Raw genomic sequence first — 23,648 nt, 5'->3', positions numbered from 1 at the left:
AATGGTCACTCACATCACCAGTCATGGCTCTGACCAATTTCTGGTGGTTCCTCCACCCCTCAAATCAAAATCATCCTCAAAAGAGCAAGATTTGTCATCTCTGCTATTGTTCAAAAGGATATTCTCCAACTATGAAAGTACCAAGTAAAACATATCTGATAACATTTCCAATGACAGCTGCATGTTAGAGTTAACAGTGCCTTCCAATGTCAGTGATTCTGACCACAATCCATTGGAAGTTTTCCTTACAGAATCAGTCAAATTACTTTATCATCACTCCCCAGACAGAGAGGGATAGGCACTCTTTGAGGGATAGGCGCACACACACTCACAACATGCCATATCATTTCTGATAACAAGATATTTCTCCAACAAAGATGACACTGTGCTACCTTCTGTTTGCTACTAAGAACCATTCTGCTAATTCCTCAGCCAAAGGAAATCACACATTCTTTCTACACCTCTTTTTCCTTACACATTCTGAGGCCACCAAGGTACCTCCCTCCCCTTGATCTTTTATTCCATGGAGGAAAAGGCTGAAGACTAGGTACTAGTTGTTACAGTTGAATGCTGATAACTGGTTTAAGAAGATAACTTTCACAGCGCAATTTTTTTGTTTTAACATGGTTTCGCTCTGTCACTCAGGCTTGAGTGCAGTGGTGCAATTCCCTGAGCCTCAACCTTCCTGGTCTCAGGTGATCCTCCCACATCAGCCTTCCAAAGCTGGGACTATGGGTATGTGCCACCACATCTGGCTAATATTTTTGTATTTTTTGTAGAGACGGGGTTTTGCCATGTTGCCCAGGGTGGTCTTGAACTCCTGGCCTCAAGCGATCCTCCTGCCTCGGCCAAAGTGCTGGGATTATAGGCGTGGGTCACCACGCCAAGCCACAACCAAATTTCTTAATGGAATCTATACTCATTTAAAAAAATCTTCATCTATATCCTCTTAATCTCCTATATTTGGTACATGTCATAGCTCCATCATTCTCTGAAATGGCTCTTTATGTTCATTTCGGCGATCTTCTAGTTGTCACCCCTGTGGACTGTCTCCTTTGCTTCAATGTGACACTGAGCTTTGTCAGCCACTTCTTTTCCTTTTAGTCACTTTGAAACTTTCTATGATCTTCTTCCCTTTCTGCTGCTCCGTCTTGGTCAATCTGTTTTCTAACTCCTTCCTCAGCCAACCTTTTAAATCCTGATATGTTGTGTCCCTGGGTCCACTTCTCTTCTTGCTGGACATACTTTCTAGGGAGGCCACTTCTGCTACCACCACCCACCAAGGTCTCCCGCACCCTCGTCAGCAGCACACAATTATCTTCAGATCCACATACCAACGCCTTCACGCCACTACTGAACTTTTCCATAAACAAGTCAAATTCATTATTTCCACTCGTCTTCCACAAAGCTCTTTCTGTCTCTGTGGGCCTAATTGTATTATATATATAATTTCAATAACTTTTGAGGAACAAGTAGTTTTTGGATACATGGATGAATTGTATAGTGAAGAAGTCTGAGATTTTAGCACACCCATCACCTGAGTAGTGTACTTTGTACCCAATTTGTAGTTTTTTTTATCCCTCATCCCCTCCCACCCTGCCCACTTCTGAGTCTCCAATGTCCATTATAATACAGGCCTAATTGTAGCCAGTGGCACCACTATCTACTCAATTATCAGCCAGTCAGGCTGTCACTTTTTTTTTTTTTTTGAGACAAGGTCTTGCTCTGTCACTCAGGCTGAAGTGCAGTGGCTTGATCTCTGCTTACTGCAGCCTTGACCTCTCGGGCTCAAGCAGTCTTCCCACCTCAGCCTCCCAAGTATGTGGGACTACAAACATGTACCACCATGCTCATTTTTTGTGGAGACAGGGTCTTGCAATATTGCCCAGGCTGGTCTCAAACTCCTAGCCTCAAGCAGTCCTCCCACTTCAGCCTTCCAAGGTCCTGAGATTACAGGCATGAGCCACCATGCCCAGCCTGGCTGTCACTCTTAATAGCTGTGTCACTTTGGATAACTAACCTAACCTCCCTGAGGTTCTGTTTCTTTTCATGTAAAATATGGGTAATGACATCTTCTTTATAGGGTTTTGTGTGTTAAATGATCTAATGCGCAGTATAAAAACCTTTGAGATGGGAGGTTCCATCTGTTCTCTTTCCACAGTAAACTACACATTCCATAAGTAGCCAGGAAGTCTGGGTTTTCCTTTACTCTTGGCCAGATGAGTTCCTTGACTTCTATATAATTCCGTTTACTTGTCTACAGAACAGGGATAATAGTCGTCTTGTAGCTTACTTCCTAGCATTCTGGAAGAATTATTATATTTTGTGCACTATACAAGGCTGCTATGGCAACGAAGACCCTGTGGACGATATCTCGCCCTGATACGTTAGAGTGAGAAAGTCCAAACCTAGCAGAGACGTGGGGAGTGAGTCCACATGCTCATTGCCAGTGGCGTTGCAAATCAACTCAGCCATTCAGAAGAGAAAACTAACAGCATGTCACCAGTGGCACTGAACTGTCCCTTTGGACCCACCGATTCCACTTTGGGAAATATATCTGAGGAAATGACACTGGCTCCTTTCCCCACATTTGAAAAGAAATTGACAAGAGTTTTTAGAACAAAGAAATGAAGCAACCTATATATCTTTAAAGGGACTGAGGCATCTTAACATAAAAGGAGTTAAAATGGGAGGCATTTGGACTATGATGATGTGTGTCACGTGTGTGGATGTGCATTCAGTTTTCTTCTCTGGAACATGAGAATAAAAACTGTACCTCTCCCTGGATGCTGCGGTAAGGAGTTCATGAGTGAATGCATGAAAAGTGCATGGGAAGCACTCACTACATATTTATTATTCTTCTTCTTCTCTATAAAGCAAAAAGAAATAAAAGGAGAATACAAAACAGCATGTACATATTGCTTAGAGCAGTGCTTTCAGATATGAATCATTTCTAGAATGGATTATAGAAGGATGGGAGCTTTTAGTAATTAGTAGTTTCCTTTCTTCTCCCTAAGTTTACAATCCATTTAAAAAAATGAATGAATTAAGTATCTCCGAAACAAACTGGCAATTGCTCTGAAGACAAGTTTAGCAATTTCCGTGAAATAATTCTCTGGCTTCGGCCAAGGCCACTGATTGATTTCTAAGCAAAACAACAAATCCCGTCAGGATCAGGAATGATGGCAGAGCGGTCCTGTTGGCTTTGTAGCTGAATTGTGCTCAGCCAGAGAAGAACCACGACCAACAGAGCCCTAAACTGAAGTCCCCAGTTCTGTCTACTCTACCGTGCTGCACAAAACTAGTACACGTGGCTTCCCTAAATTTGGGGTTTCACCCAACTTGCCATATGCTTTCTGTGTAATTTAGTATCTGAATGTGTTCCTGCTAAGGATTTCTATTTCTAACCCGATGAGAGGGAAGACCTCATCTTCTTGCAGAGGCCTGGCTTGAGACTGCCGGATGAGACATTCATCGCAAAGACCTGGATACTAGTGAACGCCACTACTAACAGAACTGGGCTGTCTTTCTGGGGAATGCTGGCATTTAAAAAGCAGGCCCTGTCATCTGTCATGAGATTAAAAAGATAAAATAAAAAGCAGGCCCTAGGCCAAGTACTCCTTTTTCTCCCATCTGGACACTGGTCATTCCTTATTGGCTACTGTCCCTTCTCATCCATCCCCATATTGCAGCCGGGCTGATGTCCTTCCCCAGTGTACAACCTTCCGATGGCTTCACTTTGCACTTAGAACAATTTTAAATTCCCTTGACTGGACAACCCTTCTTCCCCCTAAGTCCTCTTCATCTTTCTGGGCTTAGTTTGTGTCACTTTGTCTGGGGACTGCCCTTGGTATAGGCTAGTCCTATTGGTAAAACACTTATCCTGCACTTTTAAACACGTGACACACATAAAATTACTTGTCCCATTTCCATCTTCCCCACTGAATTCTAAGTTCTAGGCAGGCAGCCCTGTGTCTGCAAGATGACCACCGTGTGGCCATATCAATGAACAAATGAATGAGCGAATGAATGAAAACCGAAGGGAGAATACAGTGCTTTGCCCCCGAATTAATGAATAAATCTGGAATTTCAGTATTGGCAGGAATATCTAGGAATCCCCTGACATCATACCGAATACGTGACTTAGGGAAATGTTAAACATTTCTGAGACCAGCCAGGGCTCATCCCAGGCAGCCCACAGGCCTCCTACAGCTCCAAAAACACTTACTTACCTGCACTATCTGTGTGGTTCCTGTTGGCTGTGGTTTTCATCATTTTCTCGCTGAATAAAAGAAAAAGAGAGTCAGCTATGCAGTTTCCAAAATGCCTTTTTTTTTTTTTTTAAAGCCCATTCCATCCACTATTTGAAGCAATTGGCAGTGATGGGATTAAGCAATGAAGGTATTTTAGCATCAGCATCACAATTGGCCAGGATGGAAAAGGCTTCCCAGGTGTGCACCTGACACTGGGGGTGGAATGCAGCCAGGCTCACTTGTGACTTTCAGATGATGGCGACGTGGACACACAAGGGTGGTGGTTGCAGGCACTGCACGGTGAGTGGTCCATGAAGCCACATGCACTGGGAAGCCCATTTACCTTCTTGGGCCAAAGTGTTACTTTCGACCAAGAATTACCAGAAGGAGGAAAGAAAAAAAACAACCAAACCCCACAAAACAAAAAAATAACGCCCATGATCCATAGAGATGTGAATATTTTCAGCCTTGAAATGATTACAAGAAAACAGATTTGAATGAATGAATTATCTTAATGATTAAAAGAGAAACAGATTGAATTATTTTTTTCATTGGCTTTCTTCTTTTTTACCTAGACGCATCTTTGCTATAACTTGTAATGGGCCCTTTAAAAAGCGCGGACTGAACAAGGCCAGTTAAACTGGCAATCTGTTTCTCCATGGCTTGCATCCTCTCTCTGTAAAACAAGAGAATTGTTTGTTAAAGCTTTATTGACTTTCAGACCGGTTTGTCCGGGTGAATGTACCACCTGAGGGTTATAAAATGTACCACCTAGAAGGCGGAGGAAGTTCACCCAACCTGGCTCAGGAACATGAAGAGCCACACATCCTTAGCTCAGGTCAAGATTCGTGATCAGTGTTCAGTATCAAGCCAGTGACCTGACTGGCTAAAAAAAGACACAGCACGGACCAACTGAAAAACATCTCCCTCGGAAACACTCCTGTTGGCACATCCTATGTTTTTGAGTCTTTCTGCCCTGCTTTCTTTCTTTCACCTTGCACAAAAGGGCTGTTCCCTAGCATTCGCAGTGTCCCAGGCCAGATCTCACCTATGCCGTACACCTCAGCTGGGAGGCTGCTGAGTGGTTTTGGTGTAAATGATGGAGATGTTTGCTGTGTGGGTAGTAACACTTGTGTCACAGCTTAGGGGCAACACAAACATGTCTCTTCTTTAGACCATGGAGAAATATGACTGAAACCCGGCCGGGCGCGGTGGCTCACACCTGTAATCCCAGCACTTTGGGAGGCCGAGGTGGGCAGATCACCTGAGGTCAGGAGTTTGAGACCAGCTTGGCCAACATGGTGAAACCCTGTCTCTACTACCAAGATTGCACCAGTGAACTACAGACTGGGCAAAAGAGTGAGACTCTGTCTCAAAACAAAACAAAACAAAACAAAAAAACCCATGTATTTGAAGGTAGATGATGTTAGATCTAATGTCATAGGAACTTTAGCCTGGAGGTTTTTATAGAATCACGCAGGAACACGAATATCCCTAACAGCTTGGCCGTCTCAAGATGTTAATGAAAAATTTCCCAATGATTTCCATATACAGATACTGTTCCTCTCTCTCCAGGGCTCTTTGATGCTTCATTACAGTTTAGCTGGCATTTGAAATAGGCTCACATTTCTAGACCTCAGACAATGGACGTTTCGCAGAACTACTGCCATGTTTTCAACACATTGTTAAAAACAACAATACGAGTAAGTGAATAGAGGCTTCACATGTCACCTCGTGTGAATTCAGTTATGCATATTTGTTAGTTCAAAACAGGAAAAGGAGAGAGAGGAGAACAATGTATATGGCATGGGCATTGCCTGTGCTGTTATCTCCCATGAGTGAGTGTCCTTGCATGAGCCTGAGATAAGAGAGGGGACCTCACTCCTCACTGCGGATCTCAGTCCCACAGGCCTCTGGGTTTGTGAGTGGTGGGGATTCCCGTGCTGCAAACAGTATATTCTTACACTATTAAATACAAGCTGGCTAATTTATCTGATTGTCAGTGGAAAAAGTAATGATGGTCTGGCCAGGCACGGTGGCTCCTGCCTGTAATTCCAGCACTTTGGGAGGCCCAGGTGGGCGGATCACCTGAGGTCAGAACTTCGAGACCAGCCTGGCCAACATGGTGAAACCCCGTCTCTACTATAAATACAAAAATTAGCTGGGTGTGGTTGTGCATGCCTGTAATCCCAGCTACTCGGGAGGATGAGGCAGGAGAATCACGGGAACCTGGGAGGTGGAGGCTACAGTGAGCCGAGATCGCGCCACTGCACTCCATCCTGGGCGACAGTGCAAGACTGTCTCGAAAAAAAAAAAAAGTAATGATGGCCTGTTCTTCCACTAGAAAAAGCCAACTGATTAAGCTGGGCTCTTTTTGAGAGATGGTGCATCTGCATCCTGAATTTTATGACAATCAAGATGATATTCAAGGGTAATTTTGTCCAACTCAAGCATTGCGGCCTTGAGTTTTGCCTTTGGAATGTAACTCTCAGTGCCATATGTAACACTGATCTTAATTTTGTAATTGCAAGCTTCTGATATCAGAACTCCACGCATTTTCTTTAGTTTAAAATTGAAGGTCTGTCACAATACTGAGTTTCTTGTATATAAGTCGTGCAGTCTGGATAGTTAAAGGTTGCAAATCCACCAAGGAGGAAAAAATACACCAAGCAATTTTAAGCGTTAATAGTATGGTCTCTCTGCTGTAATAGAATGGAAATAAGAAATCTCAAACGGTGAGTGTGGAAATATATCTCCACGGAGTGATTTGCAAATGTTTCCAGGTACACCAGTTGATGCTACACCTCTCAGCCATATAGCATTTCAGTCATACCTTGGCGCCCTCTTTGCCATAAAATAGTCCACATATCAAAGAGAAACAATGGTAAGAAATTCAAATAAGGAAAGCAGGTTAGTGAATATCCATTGGCAATGTCAAGCTTATTGACCCAAGTCACAGTAGCATCTCAGAAAAAATGGGAGTGGTGGTTGGTCATTCTTCCTGCCACATGGGGGGCACAGACATTGCACACACGAATGACTTCCTCTGGAGAATGCTCAGCCCCAGGTGAAAGTTGCCCAGTGTCCTCATTTGTCCCACAGGGACTCTATCCACAGTGGTGCTGGAGTAAAATGAATGACACTAAGAGCAGAGGTGCATTCAGGGCTATCTTGAGATGTACCACTTTACTGCTTTTCTTCAATCCTAGGCAAATGCAAAGGATATTCCTTTAAGAAAAAAAAAAGGTAACGTGGCATTTTTAGAGTCTAGACAGCTTTGGTAAGGAAGTTGCTTAAAGGGTTCTGTACAGCTGGAGTGTGGGATAGGAAGGCATGATGACAACCTTAGTACATGCAGAAGACAGTAATATTAAGAAATGCAAGAAATAGGTAGGTCTCATTTATGTAGAGACTAAATGAGACTCTGCTAAGAGGGAAATGGCAGAGGGGAGTCCTGGGATTCCATCGCTGGCCACAAGAACAATGCTGGTTAGGGCTAGACCAGCCTTCTTTCTGCTTCCAGTCTGGTCAACAGGTTTCATTACATCGTCCAACAAAGGAGAGCATCAGCATTAAAATTCAAAACAGGCTGGGCACAGTGGCTCACATCTGTAATCCCAGTACTTTGGGAGGCCAAGGCAGGTGGATCACTTGAGGTCAGGAGTTCGAGACCAGCCTGGCCAACATGGTGAAATCCCGTCTGTACTAAAAATACAAAAATTAGCTGGGTGTGGGGCACATGACTGTAATCCCAGCTACTCGGGAGGCTGAGGCAGGAGAATCACTTGAACCCAGGAGGCAGAAGTTGCAGTGAGCAGAGATTGCACCACTGCACTCCAGCCTGGGCGACAGAGCGAGACTCTGTGTCAAAAAAAAAAAAAGGAAAAAAAAAAAAAAAGAAACAAAGCACCTGAATCATTCTGGATAAACAATATTGCTGCTCCTCTACTGATTCATCCTCGAGGTTAGAACTGTAGAATGTCACAACACAGACCACGTCATCTACACATGGAAGTCTGGGGAGCTGCAGACACACCTTCGGCATGTTCCTTGGCTCAGTGAGTACTCAGCTTCTACCCTGAGCTCCCACCAGGTAATAGTTTTAGGGTGCAGAGAGAGACAACTCCCAAACAACATCCTATTTTTCTTTAAGGCTGACATTGACAGAGTTGCAGAACGGTCTGGGATAAGAGTCTGGGTGCTTTTAGAACAAAAGGGCTATATGCACTCCAGGTACCCACATGCTTGGCTTGCCTTTTTGTATCTGTGAGGAAGGGAGTGAAGGCTCCCTGGATGGCCTCGTTCAGGGTATGTCATCTGCAAGGCCACCAGGAAAGAGACACGCTGCATCAGAGATACTGAGTCAGGTGGCTTCTCATCTGACATCCCCCCTGGAGAGTTCAGATGCTTGACAGTAGAGGGGAAACCATTCTCTCCTGGGTGGGAGCACACAGAGCACCGAATACAAGTGTATGCTCTACTGTCTTGACCAAAGCCACTTCACAAAAATACAATTCTTTTGACATATGGTAATGAGAAAACATTTTCCCTCCTATTTAATCGTCAAAGTGTGTCTGGTTTCAGGATTCATTTTGGGGACATTATCTGATTTATACAATTCATAAATAAGATTGTCTTTCCATTTTATGGTTGGTAATATGGAAACAATTTTATGGTTTAAGTAAATTACAGCAACTGGAAACTTATGCAGCCTTCTCCCATGATGAAATGTTAGGAAGTGTGTTTTAAAGTTGAAAGGGAAGAAAGCAAAGTGCCATGGAAGAAGAGAGATGAACACAACCCTGTCATTTTATTGCAGTGGCAATTTTTCATGCTCATCATCAGAATATTAAAGACATTTAGGCTCATTCTTGCCAATATCGCTTGGTTTAAAATATGACAGGACTGATACAATTACTGTTGAAAAGATGGCTTAAAAATGATTTCATAAACCATTTTATATCATTCCACAAACCATATTTATGTGATTAGTGTATATGGTTAACTAGTCATTTAATGTCTTAAGTCAGCCTGGCTGAATGAGTCTTCTCATGATCCAAACATAATATTAATAAAAAAACTCAAGTCAAATTCAGGGAAGTGCTGTTTCCAGTGTTAAAAGTCTGATTACTCTAAACAACTTTCCTGCAAGCTCCATGTCTGTCTGTGAAGACGAAGCAAAATTCATACTGTTGGTGGTCTGTTCTGTCTTTGGAACACAGAAAAGGAAAAAAAAAGAATCTGTGTTTAGGGGATGATTTTTAGCCAATGACTCCATTTATAGAACTTTTTTTTTTTTTTTTTTTTTGACAGGGTCTCACTCTGTTCCCAGGCTGGAGAACAGTGGCATGATCATAGCTCACTGCAGACTCGACTCACTGAGCTCAAGAGATCCTTTCGCCTCAGCCCCCCAAGTAGCTGGCACCACAGGCACGCACCACCATGCCTGGCTAATTCTTTTGTATTTTTAGTAGAGATGGGGTTTCACCATGTTGCCCAGGCTGGTCTTGATCTCCTGGACTCAAGCGAGATCGGCCTCCCAAAGTGTTGGAATTACAGGCATAAGCCACCATGCCTGGCCCACTTATATAACTTTTTGATTCAAGTTTCACCTTGATTTTTTTTTTTTGACTAGAGACTTTGTACTGACCAAAGTGTCAGTAAGCCTGAATTAAGTGCTTATTATATATCTAAGTAAATGAATGGCTATTAAGAAACAAGTCAGTAGCATATGAAGCTGGCGATTCCCCTATTAAGAATCCCAAAGGATTTGTTCTTAAGTATCCAGAAGACATATTACAGAAGATGGCTGAAACCAGCTACGAGCTGATGTGATTAGTCCCTAGTCTGAAGCATTAACCTTCCTAACCAGTTAGGGGATGATTTTTAGCGAGTGACTCCATTTATAGAACTTTTTTTTTTTGAGACAAGGTCTCACTCTGTTCCCAGGCTGGAGTACAGCACGCATGATCATAGCTCACTGCAGCCTCAACCCACTGTAGTCAGTAACAACTGCAGTATTCTGGCCTTCTGAGAGTCCCTACTAGGTGGTTCCTCCATTTGCTTCTAGTTCTAAATTTTGCAATTTTTTTCTTTGTATTCCTGCTCATTCCCTGTCATCTCTCTCCCCTCCCAGAAAGTGTTACATGGCCAATGAGTCAATCAACAAATATTTTTGAGCCCTTAATACCTGCTAGGTAACGTGCTAGCTGCCGTGGACACAGCAGAGGCACTGCACCCCCTTTCCCAGGCATGTCTTTCTTTGACAATGTCAATTTCTTTTTTTCTAGGAGCAATCTATCTGAACTAAAACTCTTTGATCTTGGCAGTGCCGAAGGCATTTTTCCAGGATGCAATAGTGAACAGGTTTAAAGCGAGGCTATGCCCTTGTTTGTTCATGCCCTGACTCTGGTATGAGGAAAAAAAACCCAAAGTAATTAAAGACTCTGTTTTCAGATGAGTTCAACAAAACAAAGGAATTTAAATTGTCTGAATTTGTGGTAAAGCTTCAAATGTGACTCTAAGCAATGACCTTTCTATTTCTGCCAGAAGTTAACCTATTGGTGGAAAAGCTGTGTAACTAAAGACATTGTTCCCCAAACTCCCAATACATTTAACTTCTCACTGACACATTTAGATCTATTTGGGAGACACTGGTGTAGTTGGCAGTCAGGGCTGCCATTTCTTCTCCCCGGGCCCTGTGCTTATGGCATGAGCAAGAAGACTGGCTATGTTCTGTCTCCCCTAAAAAGCACTTCAATCTTTTGTTTCGTCTAATGTCTCAGTATCTCCCCTGCTTTGGAATTCTTGACTATCTCATCCCTAAGTTCCCTACCACTACCCAGGAAATCCCCTCCCATCCCTGGTGCTCCCATCCACCATACCCCAGCTGCCATCCTTTGTAGCTTCAACATCCATACTTACAACCCCTACAGAAATTTGGCACTATACAGCCTCAAAATCTTTACAGCCATCCTCTGACCTTGAGTTCTAACTCAGAATGGTGTTACTGTCTAGATCTGAAACTCCAAGACCCCCTCTAAGTATGGCGATTTTTTGTTGTCTTCATTTCTCTTATTCATACAAACTATTTCTTTATCTGTAGCCTGGCCTTACTTTCTCCACCTTCGATACTGTCTGAACAGTCTCTGGTCATTTCTCCTGCCTCTTACCCAGGTTGGACCCTGAATACTTTCAACATTATCCCAACTGAACCCCATTGCATCTGGGCTATTTTTCAGCCTTGCTGTTCCCATGCTATACTGACATTGCTTTCTGAATGACAGAGGAGGGTAATAAATGAGAAGAAAAGGCCCCTTGTGCCCCTTCTATTTCTTCCTATGTCCTCTCCTTCTGGTAATCTTCAAGGAGACAGAGTTGGGGGAAACCTTCTCATTAGGCACTTTTCCCAAGTCAGGAAAGAGTCTGTAACCTAACAAAGGGGCTCATCTAAAATGTTCTGCATTTCACTTACAGTGCATGAAGACAGACACATTTAAGGATACCTGTAAAAAAACAGGCAAAAATGAAGCTCCATTTACAAGGATCTGGAGGAAAAAGCTATTTCTAATCTTTCTTCATAAATTCACTGAGGTGTTGACAGAATGAAAACTGGCAATGAGATGTGGAAAGGGAATGCTGTGGCGATGTTGGTATTCTCTCTAATAAATAGTTCTTCACATACTCCTAGGGATGCTGTTTATTTTCTTCATGGCCTCGGGAGACGATTGATTATCATGTCAATTTCAGTTCACTTCCACCATCACTTTGTGTGTGAGCACCATGACGGGCACTGAGAGTCAGTGATGCTGATGCCTTTCTTCCTGATCCTAGGCTTCTGATGACTTGGCTTGGGTGGGCATGGTGGCTACAGCCCAGCCAGAATTCTGTGGGGTTCCTCTGTGCTCAGTGCTATCAATAAGGTACTCCTGGATGGTGGAGACGGAGCAATAGGCTGGGGAAGAAGAAGTTCTTATAATAGGTGAGATGTGAATGATGCTGAAAAGAATGGCAGAATTTATCCGGAGGGAGAAGAAGAAGGAGAAGGGAGCAGTATTCTGAGCAGGGTTCCAGGGCAAGCGGAGAAGCCGTAGACCAAATACAATTTAGTGGAAGCAAAAACAGTGGACCAGGAATTAACTGTGTTTGTTCTCTGACTCCATCCTTACAGCGGTGACCTTTCTTTCAGCCATTAATCCAACTGACATTTATTGAGCACCTACTGCATACTAGGGAATGCTCCAGGCACTAAGGACATAGACATGAACAAAACAGACAAAACTCCTTGCTTACGTGGAGGTTACATTCTACTGACCATTAGCGAAATAGATGATAAACCTTAGACACCAACGAACATGAAGGAGAAAAAAAAATCTGGGAAGAGAGATAGAAAGAAGAGCTGAAATTTTACGCAGGGTGAGCAGACAGGGCTTCACTGAGAAAGTCACTTTTGAATAAAGACCTTAAGGAAGTGAGAGAGCAGGCCATGTGTGCTGTCTGGAGGAGGAACGTTCTAAGCTGTGGGAAGGGCAGGTGCACTCACACATATACACTCTGCCCAAGGCAGGAGCATGCCTGGCAGTACTGAGGAGAGCTGGGGAGGCCAGTGTGCCTGCAGTGAAGGAAGGAAGGGGAGGGTGATTGAAATGATGTCAGAGGGGCAGACGGTTGACCTGTCCAGGGCTTGTGGCGAGGGAAATCAAATCATTTATTCTCCACACCAGGATACTTCAGAAAGTGGACAGGAGAGCCATTGGTCATTGCAAGTATTGTACAAAGACAATAGGGATACCCTGGAGCTGTCCCAGTCCAGCCGAGAAGGGCATTCTCCCTACTTGTGTGTCATCTTAGGGACTCTCACTTTGACCCTGAGTGTGATAGGAACCATGGGGAAGTCTGAGTTGAGGTTGGACGTGAAAGGTCTCATGTTTTAACAGGGTCACTCTGGCCCCCTCCACTGAGAACAGGCTGAAGGTGGCAGAGACTGAGTGGAGAGACCTCTTGGGAGACCACTGCAGCAAGTCAGGTGAGAGCTGGAGGTGGCTTGGCCCAATGGGTAGCTGTGAGGTCGAGAGCAATGGCTGGAGCCAGGAAACCTCTGAGTACAGATCTTACTGTTCTCTGGGTCTGGGTGTCCAAACGCAGGGTTGGGGAGACAGCAATCAAGATGACACCAAGACTTTTGGCCTGAGTGACTAGATGAATGAAGCTGTTGTTACCTGATGTGGGGAAGATAGGACTTTATTTTTGGGCATGCTGCATTCAAGTTCATTAACAGACATCCACGGGGAGATACAAATCTCCACTCAGAAGTCACTTAACGTCTCTGAGTCTCCGCTCCTTAACCATCGAACTGGGAAAACAACTGCCTTACCTGTCCCAAAGGCTGTCACCCTACAGAGACATCAAAATGAGGGCAAATGAGAAAAATGTGTAGCGAAGCACATTATAACCTGTAAACCATTGAGGATGTGTAAGCCTTCATGATATCCCTTTAAATTCATTCATTCAACAAATATTTCTTGGGCCAGGCACAGCTCAAGATGCTGGGGATATGGTGGTAAAAGCACAGGGCTTGCCCTCATGGAACTTACATTTGGGGCACGGGAGACTGCGGGGCAGTGTTGCAACTTCAAGTGTCATGGCCAGGAAAGGCCTCTCTGAGCTGGTGGCATTTGGCAAAGCCTTGAGTTTGGAGAGGAGCCAGTCAGTTAGACATTTGGTGGAAGAATGCACGAAGCAGCAGAAAGAGCAAAGGTGAATTCTCCAAGGTCAGAAAGTCCTGGACAAGGTCAATTACAGGAAGTGAGGGAACATGGAGTTGAGTTCTTGGCAGGCCACGGAAAAGGCTGAACGAACCCTTACTCTGTAGAGAAAACAGTCTCAGAAGGCCCCTACCCCTTGTTAAACAGGGGTACCCATTCTCTCACACCCACTACCCACAGAAATCCAGCCTCACTTAGAATCCTGGAATTACATAAGTTTCTGGTTGGAAGGGATTTACATAAATCTCATAGCTCTTCCCATTCTGGGTCTGTGATCTTGACTGAAGCTATTTAAAAAAAAAAAAAAAAAAAGGCGGGCAGGTCCAACCAGGAGGTCCAAGCTCAGTCCCACCCAGGCCTGGTGTTCCCCGCATGCACAATTGGCTTCCCAGGTTCTAGCAGTGCTCTGCCCAGCACAGCAAATGCACTTAGGGAAGGCTCCAGACAGCCTTTAATCTATTTCACAATTCACTTTCTGTGTAGGCTGTTCTGGTTGGGACCAGGAAACAGCCCCAAGTCAGGAATAAGGACACAATCCCCCTCAGATCCGAAGGGCTGGCACAACTCTATGGCTTCATGGTTTTATGTCAATGAAAAATTTATTCATAGAAAACTTTCCAGTACACAAAGTGATCTAATAGCTATTTTCATTTAAATTGCACAGAACTTGTCCCTCTGCCAGGCACAGTGGCTCACACTTGTAATCCCCAAATTTTGGGAGGCTGAGGTGGGGGAGGCTTGCTTAAGCCCAGGAGTTCGAGGCTTCAGTGAGCTATGATTGCACCACTGCGTTCCAGCCTGGGTGACAGAGCAAGACCACATCTCTAAAATAATAATACATTGAAAAATAAAAATAGGCCGTACACGGTGGCTCACACCTGTAATCCCAGCACTTTGAGAGGCCGAGGTGGGCGGATCCCTTGAAGTCAGGAGTTCAAAACCAGCCTGGCCAACATGGTGAAACCATGTCTCTACTAAAAATACAAAAAATTAGCTGGGCTACTGTGGTGGGCTTCTGTAATCCCAGCTACTTGGGAGGCTGAGGCAGGAGAATTGTTTGAACCCGGGAGGCGGAGGTTGCAGTAAGCCGAGATCATGCCACTGCACTCCAGCCTGGGCAACAGAGCGAGACTGTCTCAAAAAAAAAAAAAAAAAAAAAAATATATATATATGTATATCTATACATATATACACACACACATATACACATATATATACATATATATACACATAAATATAATAAAAATAAAAATAAAAATAAAAATTGCACAGAACTCTTGAGTAGATTATCATCCCCTTATTAGGACAAAAGACACTGAGGCTTAGCCAGGCAGGGCTTTTCTTAGGGAAACAGATCAATTAGCTTGCAGGCTTTCTCGGATCCAGGGCTCTCTGTGGCACTGAGCTGCCTCCCTTAGTGACTCACATCTAGGGTGAGGCACTTCACTTCCTGTTGGCTCTCTGCTGGGTGCCTAGAGCCGCCACTCCCCAGGGCAAGCCTACACCCTGCTTTATGAAATCACCTGTTTTGCATTTTCTTTCTCTTCCCTGAGGCTAATCTGGAACATTTGTGTTCTGGAATTGACATCTCATTTTTTGCACAGGTACAAACAGGTAGGAATAGCAGTTGCTTCATGTTATGGGCCAGCTGAACACGGCCAGCTAATTTACCTTCAAATGAGAGACGGTGTCAGGAGAGATGGTCTCTTGAGTGGACCTCATGGTGACTGTGGAAATGAACTCCCCACTCTCGCCTGCTTTAGAGCTGTAAATCTTAGGGTGGACTCAAAAGAAATAAAATAATGACTCTTAGGGAAAAGAAAAAAACATTTGCTATATTTGGTCTCTCTAGTGCATTTCCTTTTTGTTTTGTCTTAGTTACTTGTGCTTGCAAAGACAAAATGTGAGGGGAGCCACGGCGAGTCCTGAGCTGAGGCTCGACATGAAAGGTCTTACGTTTTAACGGGGTCACTCTGGCCTCCCCAATGAGAACAGGCAGAAGGTGGGCAGGGACTGAGTGGGGAGACCTTTTGGGAGACCACTGTAGCAAGTCAGGTGAGAGATGGAGGTGGAGTGGCCCAGTGGGTGGCTGTGAGGTCAAGAGCAACGGCTGGAGCCACCCTTAAGGCAGCAGGATAGTGAAATGTCATTTAACTAGAGTAGCTCCCATCCTTGGACCTTTAGGAAGTCTCCTTGCTGTTTCTCCTGCTGTAAAGTCAGCTATTAGGACCCAGTATTCTCTAAGGTCTCTTTAGCTTTGAGGATGGACAAGGAGACAGAGGAAGTATTTACTGGTGATACAAGACTTTTTTTTTTTTTTTTTTTTGAGACAGGATCTTGCTCTGTTGCCCAGGCTGGAGTGCAGTAGTGCAATCATAGCTCACTGCAGCCTCCAACTCCTGGGCTCAAGTGATCCTTCCACCTTAGCCTCCTGAGCACCTAGGGCTACAAGCATGTGCCACCACACCTAATTTTTCAAAAAGTCTTTTGTAGAGATGGGATCTCACTATGTTGCCCAGGCTGGTCTTGAACTCCAGGGCTCAAGTGGCCCTCCTGCCTCAGCCTCCTAACATGCTGGAATTACAGGCATGAGTTACTGCACCCAGTTCAATACAGACTTTTTAAGATCTGTGATTTTTGAAAGTTAGAATTCATGCTTAGACCCAGCTGTATTTTTTGAATCACTTCATTCATGAAAAATGAAGTCCAGAATTCAAATAAGGACAAGTGTAATCTCCATGGTTTCCACCAGACAGAAGGGCAAGTAAATCACAAGAGAGGCTAAACTATGTGTCCTGTGTGTCAACAGAGTCTAGGATTATCAGCTCCTGGGCTATTTTGACGATCCGTCTTTAGGTTGGGTGGGAACCCCACGATTCTGCATTAAGCTGATTTTGTCATCTTTTCAGGAGGCTTACTCTGCACCTAAGCTATTTCTCTTCTCTTTGAAGAAGTTCTAGTTGGCAAAGGACGGAGTTATCTGAATCTCACAGTATTTAGTTTTTTCTGGCTTAAGTTTCTGGTCTCAGACTTAGGGCTTCTGATTGACAGCACCTCATGAATATTCAAAGGAGATACAGCAGCACATTTTAATTTGATCTAATTAGTGACAGACGACGCCTTTTCCTTTTGAGATATTGATTTGTTTAAAGTAGCACACAGACCTTGTGGCTGCTATTCCATTGGCATTTCTGACAGAGTATCCCTGGTGTAAGAATAGAGCTAGCTGCATAAATTTGTTAGTTGGTCTAGTATGTTTATCAAGTATCTGTTGCCTGAACTCAGGAGTCTAAGGAGTAACTAGCAAATATGACTTAACCAAGAAATTCCATTCCTGTGAATGAAATAACAATTCAGTTGGTCAGCACTTGATTTCTGAGACTGGCAAAACATCATATCGAGATGTCATTTTTATAGGTACCATGATGGTAAAAGTATAGCAAATTTTGGATAGAGACTAGTTGGTCTTTCCCAAATGACATCTTTTCATTACGTACATGCCCTCAATTCTAGACCATCTCAATGTTCTCAAGAAGGCTCTGAGACCCACATAACTTTGGGAAAATGTTCCCTTTTCTGAATTCATAGCAATTACCGTCTGTATCACTTCTTTGGAATTAATTATGTACAAGCAGACCCCAAATTATGGCAGGCTTGTCATTGAAAAGTTTACTTGTACTTTCATTGTTTAGAACTTGGGATAAATGGTGGTTGGATTTCCAGCTGGCCCATGGAAGCCTCTTTAACCTACAATGTATTATTAGTCCTGTCGTTGTTCCTCATTGTTTTCAAGGAAAACGTGTCCTGACTTCCAAGCTGGACTTTGGGAAGCTGGGAAGAGATCTTTCTCTGGAGCTCAAGCCTCTGGGGGTGCCATGTGACTTGGCATGTCCCCTTCTCTCCTCTCTGACTCACAAGGAGACATTGTCACTCTCAGGAATGACAAGAAGAGCATCCCTGGGCATCACCAAAGCCAAAAGAAATATCAAGTGTGAAATTCAATGATTGTGGTTGTTTCTCAAAAACAGGTATTCAGTAGGCATTTGTAACTCCGAAGCTTCCTGTACTTAAACTGTGACAAAGCTTATATGTTTATATTAAGCTTTTAATATTTTATGACTGTCTTCATGGTTTATGTTCCTGGTGTATGGGAACCATATCTCAGTTTCTTTGTATGCAGCAAATCATCCAGTCCACAGCTAAGCACATAAGAGCAGCTCAATAAACATTTATTGATCCATAATTACAGCTACATGAAAAAGCAATTCAGACAAGAGCTGAATCAGTCAAGCACTATTAGGCATCAAAACAGATAACCTAATGATTTCACGCATACCTGGCTTAGCTGTCTTATCTTCAGTCTTATAGCTCAGATGCAGTTTTAAAAGGATGCCCTGAACCTAGCTTGTCTTTTTGCCCCTGGACCTAAGCAGATGTGCAACCCTGGCTACTTTCCTGAAATGAACTTAAAAACAGTTTTGATACTCTAAACATTCTAATTTGGATCTGTAAGCCCAGCTCATTCTATTCTGTGTTCACATTTAGTTTAATTCTCTCACCCTTGCTCGCCTTACGTGTTTTCTGATATTATATTCAGAAATGTCTCTCCCTGCTTCTTCGGGGAGTTCCTCATCCTTGCCAACTCTGTGTATTTACATTCCTCTTTAGTAGCACTTAGTAGAGTGCTTTGCTCAAACTAGAAACTCTCGGCCACTTAGTATATCCCAGGCTGCCATAACACACTGAACTGTAATGAGTTGTTGCATCCTATGGGGTAGATACTATTATTATCTCTATGTCACAGTTGAGCAAATGGAGGCAGAGCAAGATTCGGTACTTTGTCAAAGGTCCCAGCTGCTGGCAAGTGTTAGAACTGGGATTTGAACCCAGGCACTCTGGCTTGGAAGTCCATTACAAGTTACTGCCTCTGAACAACTGGTTGATGAGCAGATTGACTGACCTGAAGGTAGTCATAGCAAGCTCTATCAATAATGAGTTGCTTTATCAAGAGGAGGAGGGCAGAATGGAGGTAATAACTGTCCTGGTCCTTGCCTTATGAATGTCACAATTTACATTGCTTGAACATGGGGTATTCTTTCATTTCTCTGTTTTATTAAAAGTAGAAAAAGTTCAAATTTCCTTTAGAGCAACGTTTCTAAGCTGGGGCATTTTGCCCCCCTGGGCAGGGCATTACAATATCTAGAGATGTCTTTGATTATCCTGGCTAGGTCAGGATTGGTGGTTGGTATTTGCTACTGGCTTCCAGTGGGTAGAGGCCAGAGATGCTGCTAAACATCTGCTACGGTTTGGATATGGTTTGTCCCCACTAAAACTCATGTTGAAACGTGATCCCCCACGTGGCAGTGCTGGGAGGTGGGACCTAGTGGAAGGTGTTTGGGTTATGGGGGCAGATCCCTCATGAAGGGCCTCATGCTGTTCTCAATGTAGTGAGTGATTTCTTGCTCTCGCTTTTAAGAGATTGGATTCATTCTATCAGTAATGAATTTGTTCCCATGAGAGTGAGTTGTTAGGAAACGAGACCCCCCTCAGATTTCTCCCTCTTTGCCTGGGTTCACTTCTCCCTTGACCTTCTCTGCCATGCTATGATGCAGCACAAAAGGCCTTGCCAGAAGCTAGGGACATGCCCTAGAACTTCTCAGCCTCTAGAACCATGAGCTAAATAAACCTCTTCTCTTTACAAAGTACCCAGTCTCAGGTATTTTTTATAGTAACACAGAATGGACTAAGACAACATCCTACAATGCACAGGACAGCCCCCTACAGCAAATTATCAGGCCCAAACTGACAACAGTACAGAGGTTAAGAAACTCTGCTTTACCGAGATGCTAACTGTAACTACTTAGGATATCGCTGATGTGGCTCACTTTTTACTATACCAGCAAGAATTTACTATACCAGCAAGAAAGGAAAGCAAGTAATCCTTCTTTTCCCATCATTCAAACTGACTGTCCTCTAGGAGGATAAAGCATGGTTTAGGAAATCTTCAAAGGTCTTCCAGTCGCAGTGAACATTTTTCAATGACATAAATCTGAATTTAGACTTTCATTTGATCAACTGTTTAACCAAGGATCCATCTCACCCCTAAAAGTTACCAACATAGTAACATTGAATCCTCATAAAATGAGAAAGTGATGTGAAATGATTAACAGCAGACACAAGCTGCCAGTTGCCATGTGGGCTTCCTCCTGTACACAGAAGGTTCTGCTAAGTCTACCATGCCTCAAAAATCATAATAGAAACTCAAGTTGTTTGCTTTTCTGTAGATATAGGTGCTCGGAATGGGCAAAATTTTTCTTCCTAGGGTAACTCTATGCTAATTTGTCGAATGTGGCTGCTCTAGGTATAGAATAGTGTAAAAATACAATCTCAGTTCAAGTTTACTGGGTCCTGAAAAATCAATTTGGAGGAATCTGTTACATATTTCGAAGGCAAGGTAGTCACTTTGCGATAAGCACTCTTGAATTTTGAGTGTTATTTCACTAAAGGTATTTTACATTACAGTATATGATCCAAACTACAAATAGAAAATAGCAAAACATAAATGTCCCAGAATTTTACAATTCTTAAGGGCTGTTTTATGTGCCATGAATAGAAATAATGATGCTGTTTAATGAAGTAATTTTACAACCTAGAGAAGACAGAGCCTCAGGCACTAAGCCATTTGTCACACATGGTCTCCTTGGGCAGTCTCTCCTGGTCACTAGGACTATTCTCTACTTGGAGTCCTAGCTGAATGGAAGTCACTTGGATAAAACCACTTCATCACTCAAGATTGCTTTCTTTTCTAGAAGCTCAGACACTAGAATGGCTGTTCTGAAAGTCAAAGCAGCTATGATCTGTCACTGTACCCCAAAGTCCCTGGTATTCCTGGGAGGAGACCCCTACCATCACAAGAATGTCATACCATAGACACCGTGTTCTCCAGATATTCTAGATGCAATTTATTATTACTAGATGCTCATTGAAGCATCTTTAGAAAGAAAGAAATGCGGCCGGGCGCGGTGGCTCACGCCTGTAATCCCAGCACTTTGGGAGGCCGAGGCGGGCGGATCACGAGGTCAGGAGATCGAGACCATCCTGGCTAACACGGTGAAACCCCGTCTCTACTAAAAATACAAAAAATTAGCCGGGCGTGGTAGCGGGCGCCTGTAGTCCCAGCTACTCGGGAGGCTGAGGCAGGAGAATGGCGTGAACCCGGAAGGCGGAGCTTGCAGTGAGCCGAGATCGTGCCACTGCACTCCAGCCTGGGCGACAGAGAGAGACTCCGTCTCAAAAAAAAAAAAAAAAAAAAAGGAAAGAAAGAAATGCCAAATTCATTAGCACAAGGTATGTGACTAAATATAAGACTGAAGACTCAATTACTTAGTCTTGAGCGAGCTATTTTCAAGTCAACAGAGCTGTTACCAAATCATGTTCCTTCAAAAAAGCTACCACTGGATGTCTTCAAAGTATGCATGTGGAAGGAAGAATTTTTCCCTCTGATTTCTAACATCCCACAGTTATTTGGGCTATTATATTGAAGTGCTCTTCAGAACAGCATAAGAACCCAGCAGTGCCAACAGAAAGCACAGCCACCGATTTCTCAGCCTCCCACTGGTGTTTTTGCAGCTTCACATCTTCGATGTAAAATGTCACTTGAGACTCTCATATGAAAAACACTCTCATATTTATTTGCTTTTTAATATTATGAAATTGCAACAGAAATTGGATTGGTTCTTTATACGACCCTGTGCTCATGAAGTTAAGCTTTAAGGGGTTGAAAATTCTTTAACAATACTTACACAGATTAAGCATTTCTAAATAACATCATGGTATAGATGAGACGATGGACTATAATTTTGTGCTTCAGTAATTGTTTCTGATGTTCCTGTTTTTAACATTTTTCTTTGACATAGTACTCAGATGCATTTAAAAAAATGAAGTCTACCAAGAATGCTGTCCTCTTTCTTCCCCTATTTCTGCATAGTCGTGCTAATATACTAGCTAGGGCAGTTATATTTAAAATGGCATGTGTATATTTAGCAGCATAATTATGCAAATTCTACTGTGTTTATGATTGTAAATATCCTTTAGGAGCAGTTACTTAGCATCTAGTCCTGAAACAATTTTTGAAGAATTCTGGTTGAAATGTTTAGAATTCACTCCTGAATTAACTTCTCTGTTGTGTGGAGGTGGGGCTTATAGTTCTCATTTGCAAGGCAGAATACTGCACAGTGGTAAACAGCATGGAATATGTAGAATTCTTTAATAGTCCTGGACATTTTATGCCACCTACTGGCTTTGTGGCCTCGGGCAAGTTACTTAACCTCTCTGAGCCTCAGTTTCTCCATCTGTAAAATGGAGATGATGATAGTACATATCTCACTGGGTTGTCATGATGATTACATCATATAATGTATAGAAACCACTTCACACAGTGCTTGGCTCATAAAAGGCTCTCAATAAATGATAGGTGCCATTCACCTCCTTCCTATACATTCCCCAGGAATGCTACATGTCAGCCTAGTTACCAAGATATCTAAAAGAGTTCAGGGCCAGATTCTGAGCTGTCCTTGGAGGAGGAAGTATGGCATGTGCTCCACCCTTGTCACTTTGTCCCATGTAAGAAACAACGGGGGAAGCATGTAGGAGTGCTGAGGGCAAAAGTTCCAGACTCAAGTTCTTTTGACCAGAGAATTATTCTTCACCTTTGACATGTGACTGAGGGGAGTTAGCGGGGAGTGTTTAGGTCTTTCAGCAATAGTGAGTCTAAATGTAGAGAGAGAGTGTATGTGTAGGTGTGTCTGTCTTTTGTGTGTGTCGTATGTCTGTGTGTGTCTGTGTCTTTGTGTGTCCATGTGGTATGTGTGTGTCTCTGTGTGTCTGTGTGTCTATGTGCAGGTCTCTAGGAAAAGAGAATCTAACCGGCCCACATATACCCAAGCATTCTAATTCCACCCTCTGGAGATAAGCTGATTACAGGTGGAGAGTCACCTTGGCAAGATGTATGAGATAAAATTTTTCCTGTGCTATTTTACATTATGGGGAATGAAAAATGTGAACATGTAAAATTACATTCATAATTACAATCATATGTCAGAATACACTGGTGATAATGACTGTATTTTAGGTGAATATTCATCTGTTCAGTCAGTTTTTCTTATATTGTTAATCTGGAAATAGAATAATTTGGATTTTCTAAAAAGGCTTTCTAACATGTAAAACTGAAGTCCATAGAATTTTCTGAAATTTTACAAAATGGAAGTCTCTAGGGTTGGCAGATCTTTTTTAAAAAAGGGAGTGGAGGCCCTCAAAGAATACCCATAGTACCAAAAGCTAAAATCTTTCAAGATTTTGATCCCATACAGAGATGACTCCACAGGTCAGCAGAGGGTTTGTTTTATTCTCTCCATAACTAAACGGCTTGAAAAGTGAGGCTCAAGGATGTACATTAAGTTGTGTGTGCGTGGTAATTACACGGATGACACTGAGCTAGGTTCTGGAAAGAAGGCAGACACCATCTTTGGTTGGCCAAAAATTTTGATAATTTCAGCACTATTCCCAAAAGAATATTACATCTAAACTAATCTGTTTTCATGCAAATTCAGGTTTTTATCACCCAAGAACCGGG

The 23,648-nt window shown here is 43.0% G+C and overlaps 1 protein-coding gene across 16 annotated transcripts in view; it reads right to left on the bottom strand.

Annotated features, from left to right (window-relative positions):
- Positions 1 to 23,648, bottom strand: part of KIAA1217 (KIAA1217 ortholog) — a 508,152-nt gene that overhangs the window by 48,435 nt on the left and 436,069 nt on the right. For 11 of the 16 annotated variants that reach the window (XM_034930120.3, XM_008974851.4, XM_034930118.3 and 8 more), the window contains one exon: positions 4,233 to 4,282. In XM_034930120.3, the coding sequence (XP_034786011.1) occupies positions 4,233 to 4,282 (50 nt within the window). Of the gene's footprint in view, positions 1 to 4,232; positions 4,283 to 4,824; positions 4,930 to 23,648 lie in introns of all 16 variants that reach the window. The other 5 variants (XM_063607293.1, XM_034930117.3, XM_034930116.3 and 2 more) reach the window with 1 other exon arrangement.

This window comes from Pan paniscus, chromosome 8 (assembly GCF_029289425.2).
Source record: "Pan paniscus chromosome 8, NHGRI_mPanPan1-v2.0_pri, whole genome shotgun sequence".
NCBI classification, from domain to species: domain Eukaryota; kingdom Metazoa; phylum Chordata; class Mammalia; order Primates; family Hominidae; genus Pan; species Pan paniscus.
Note: the sequence above shows the minus strand (reverse complement) of the source record. Positions and strands in the feature narration are given on the sequence as shown.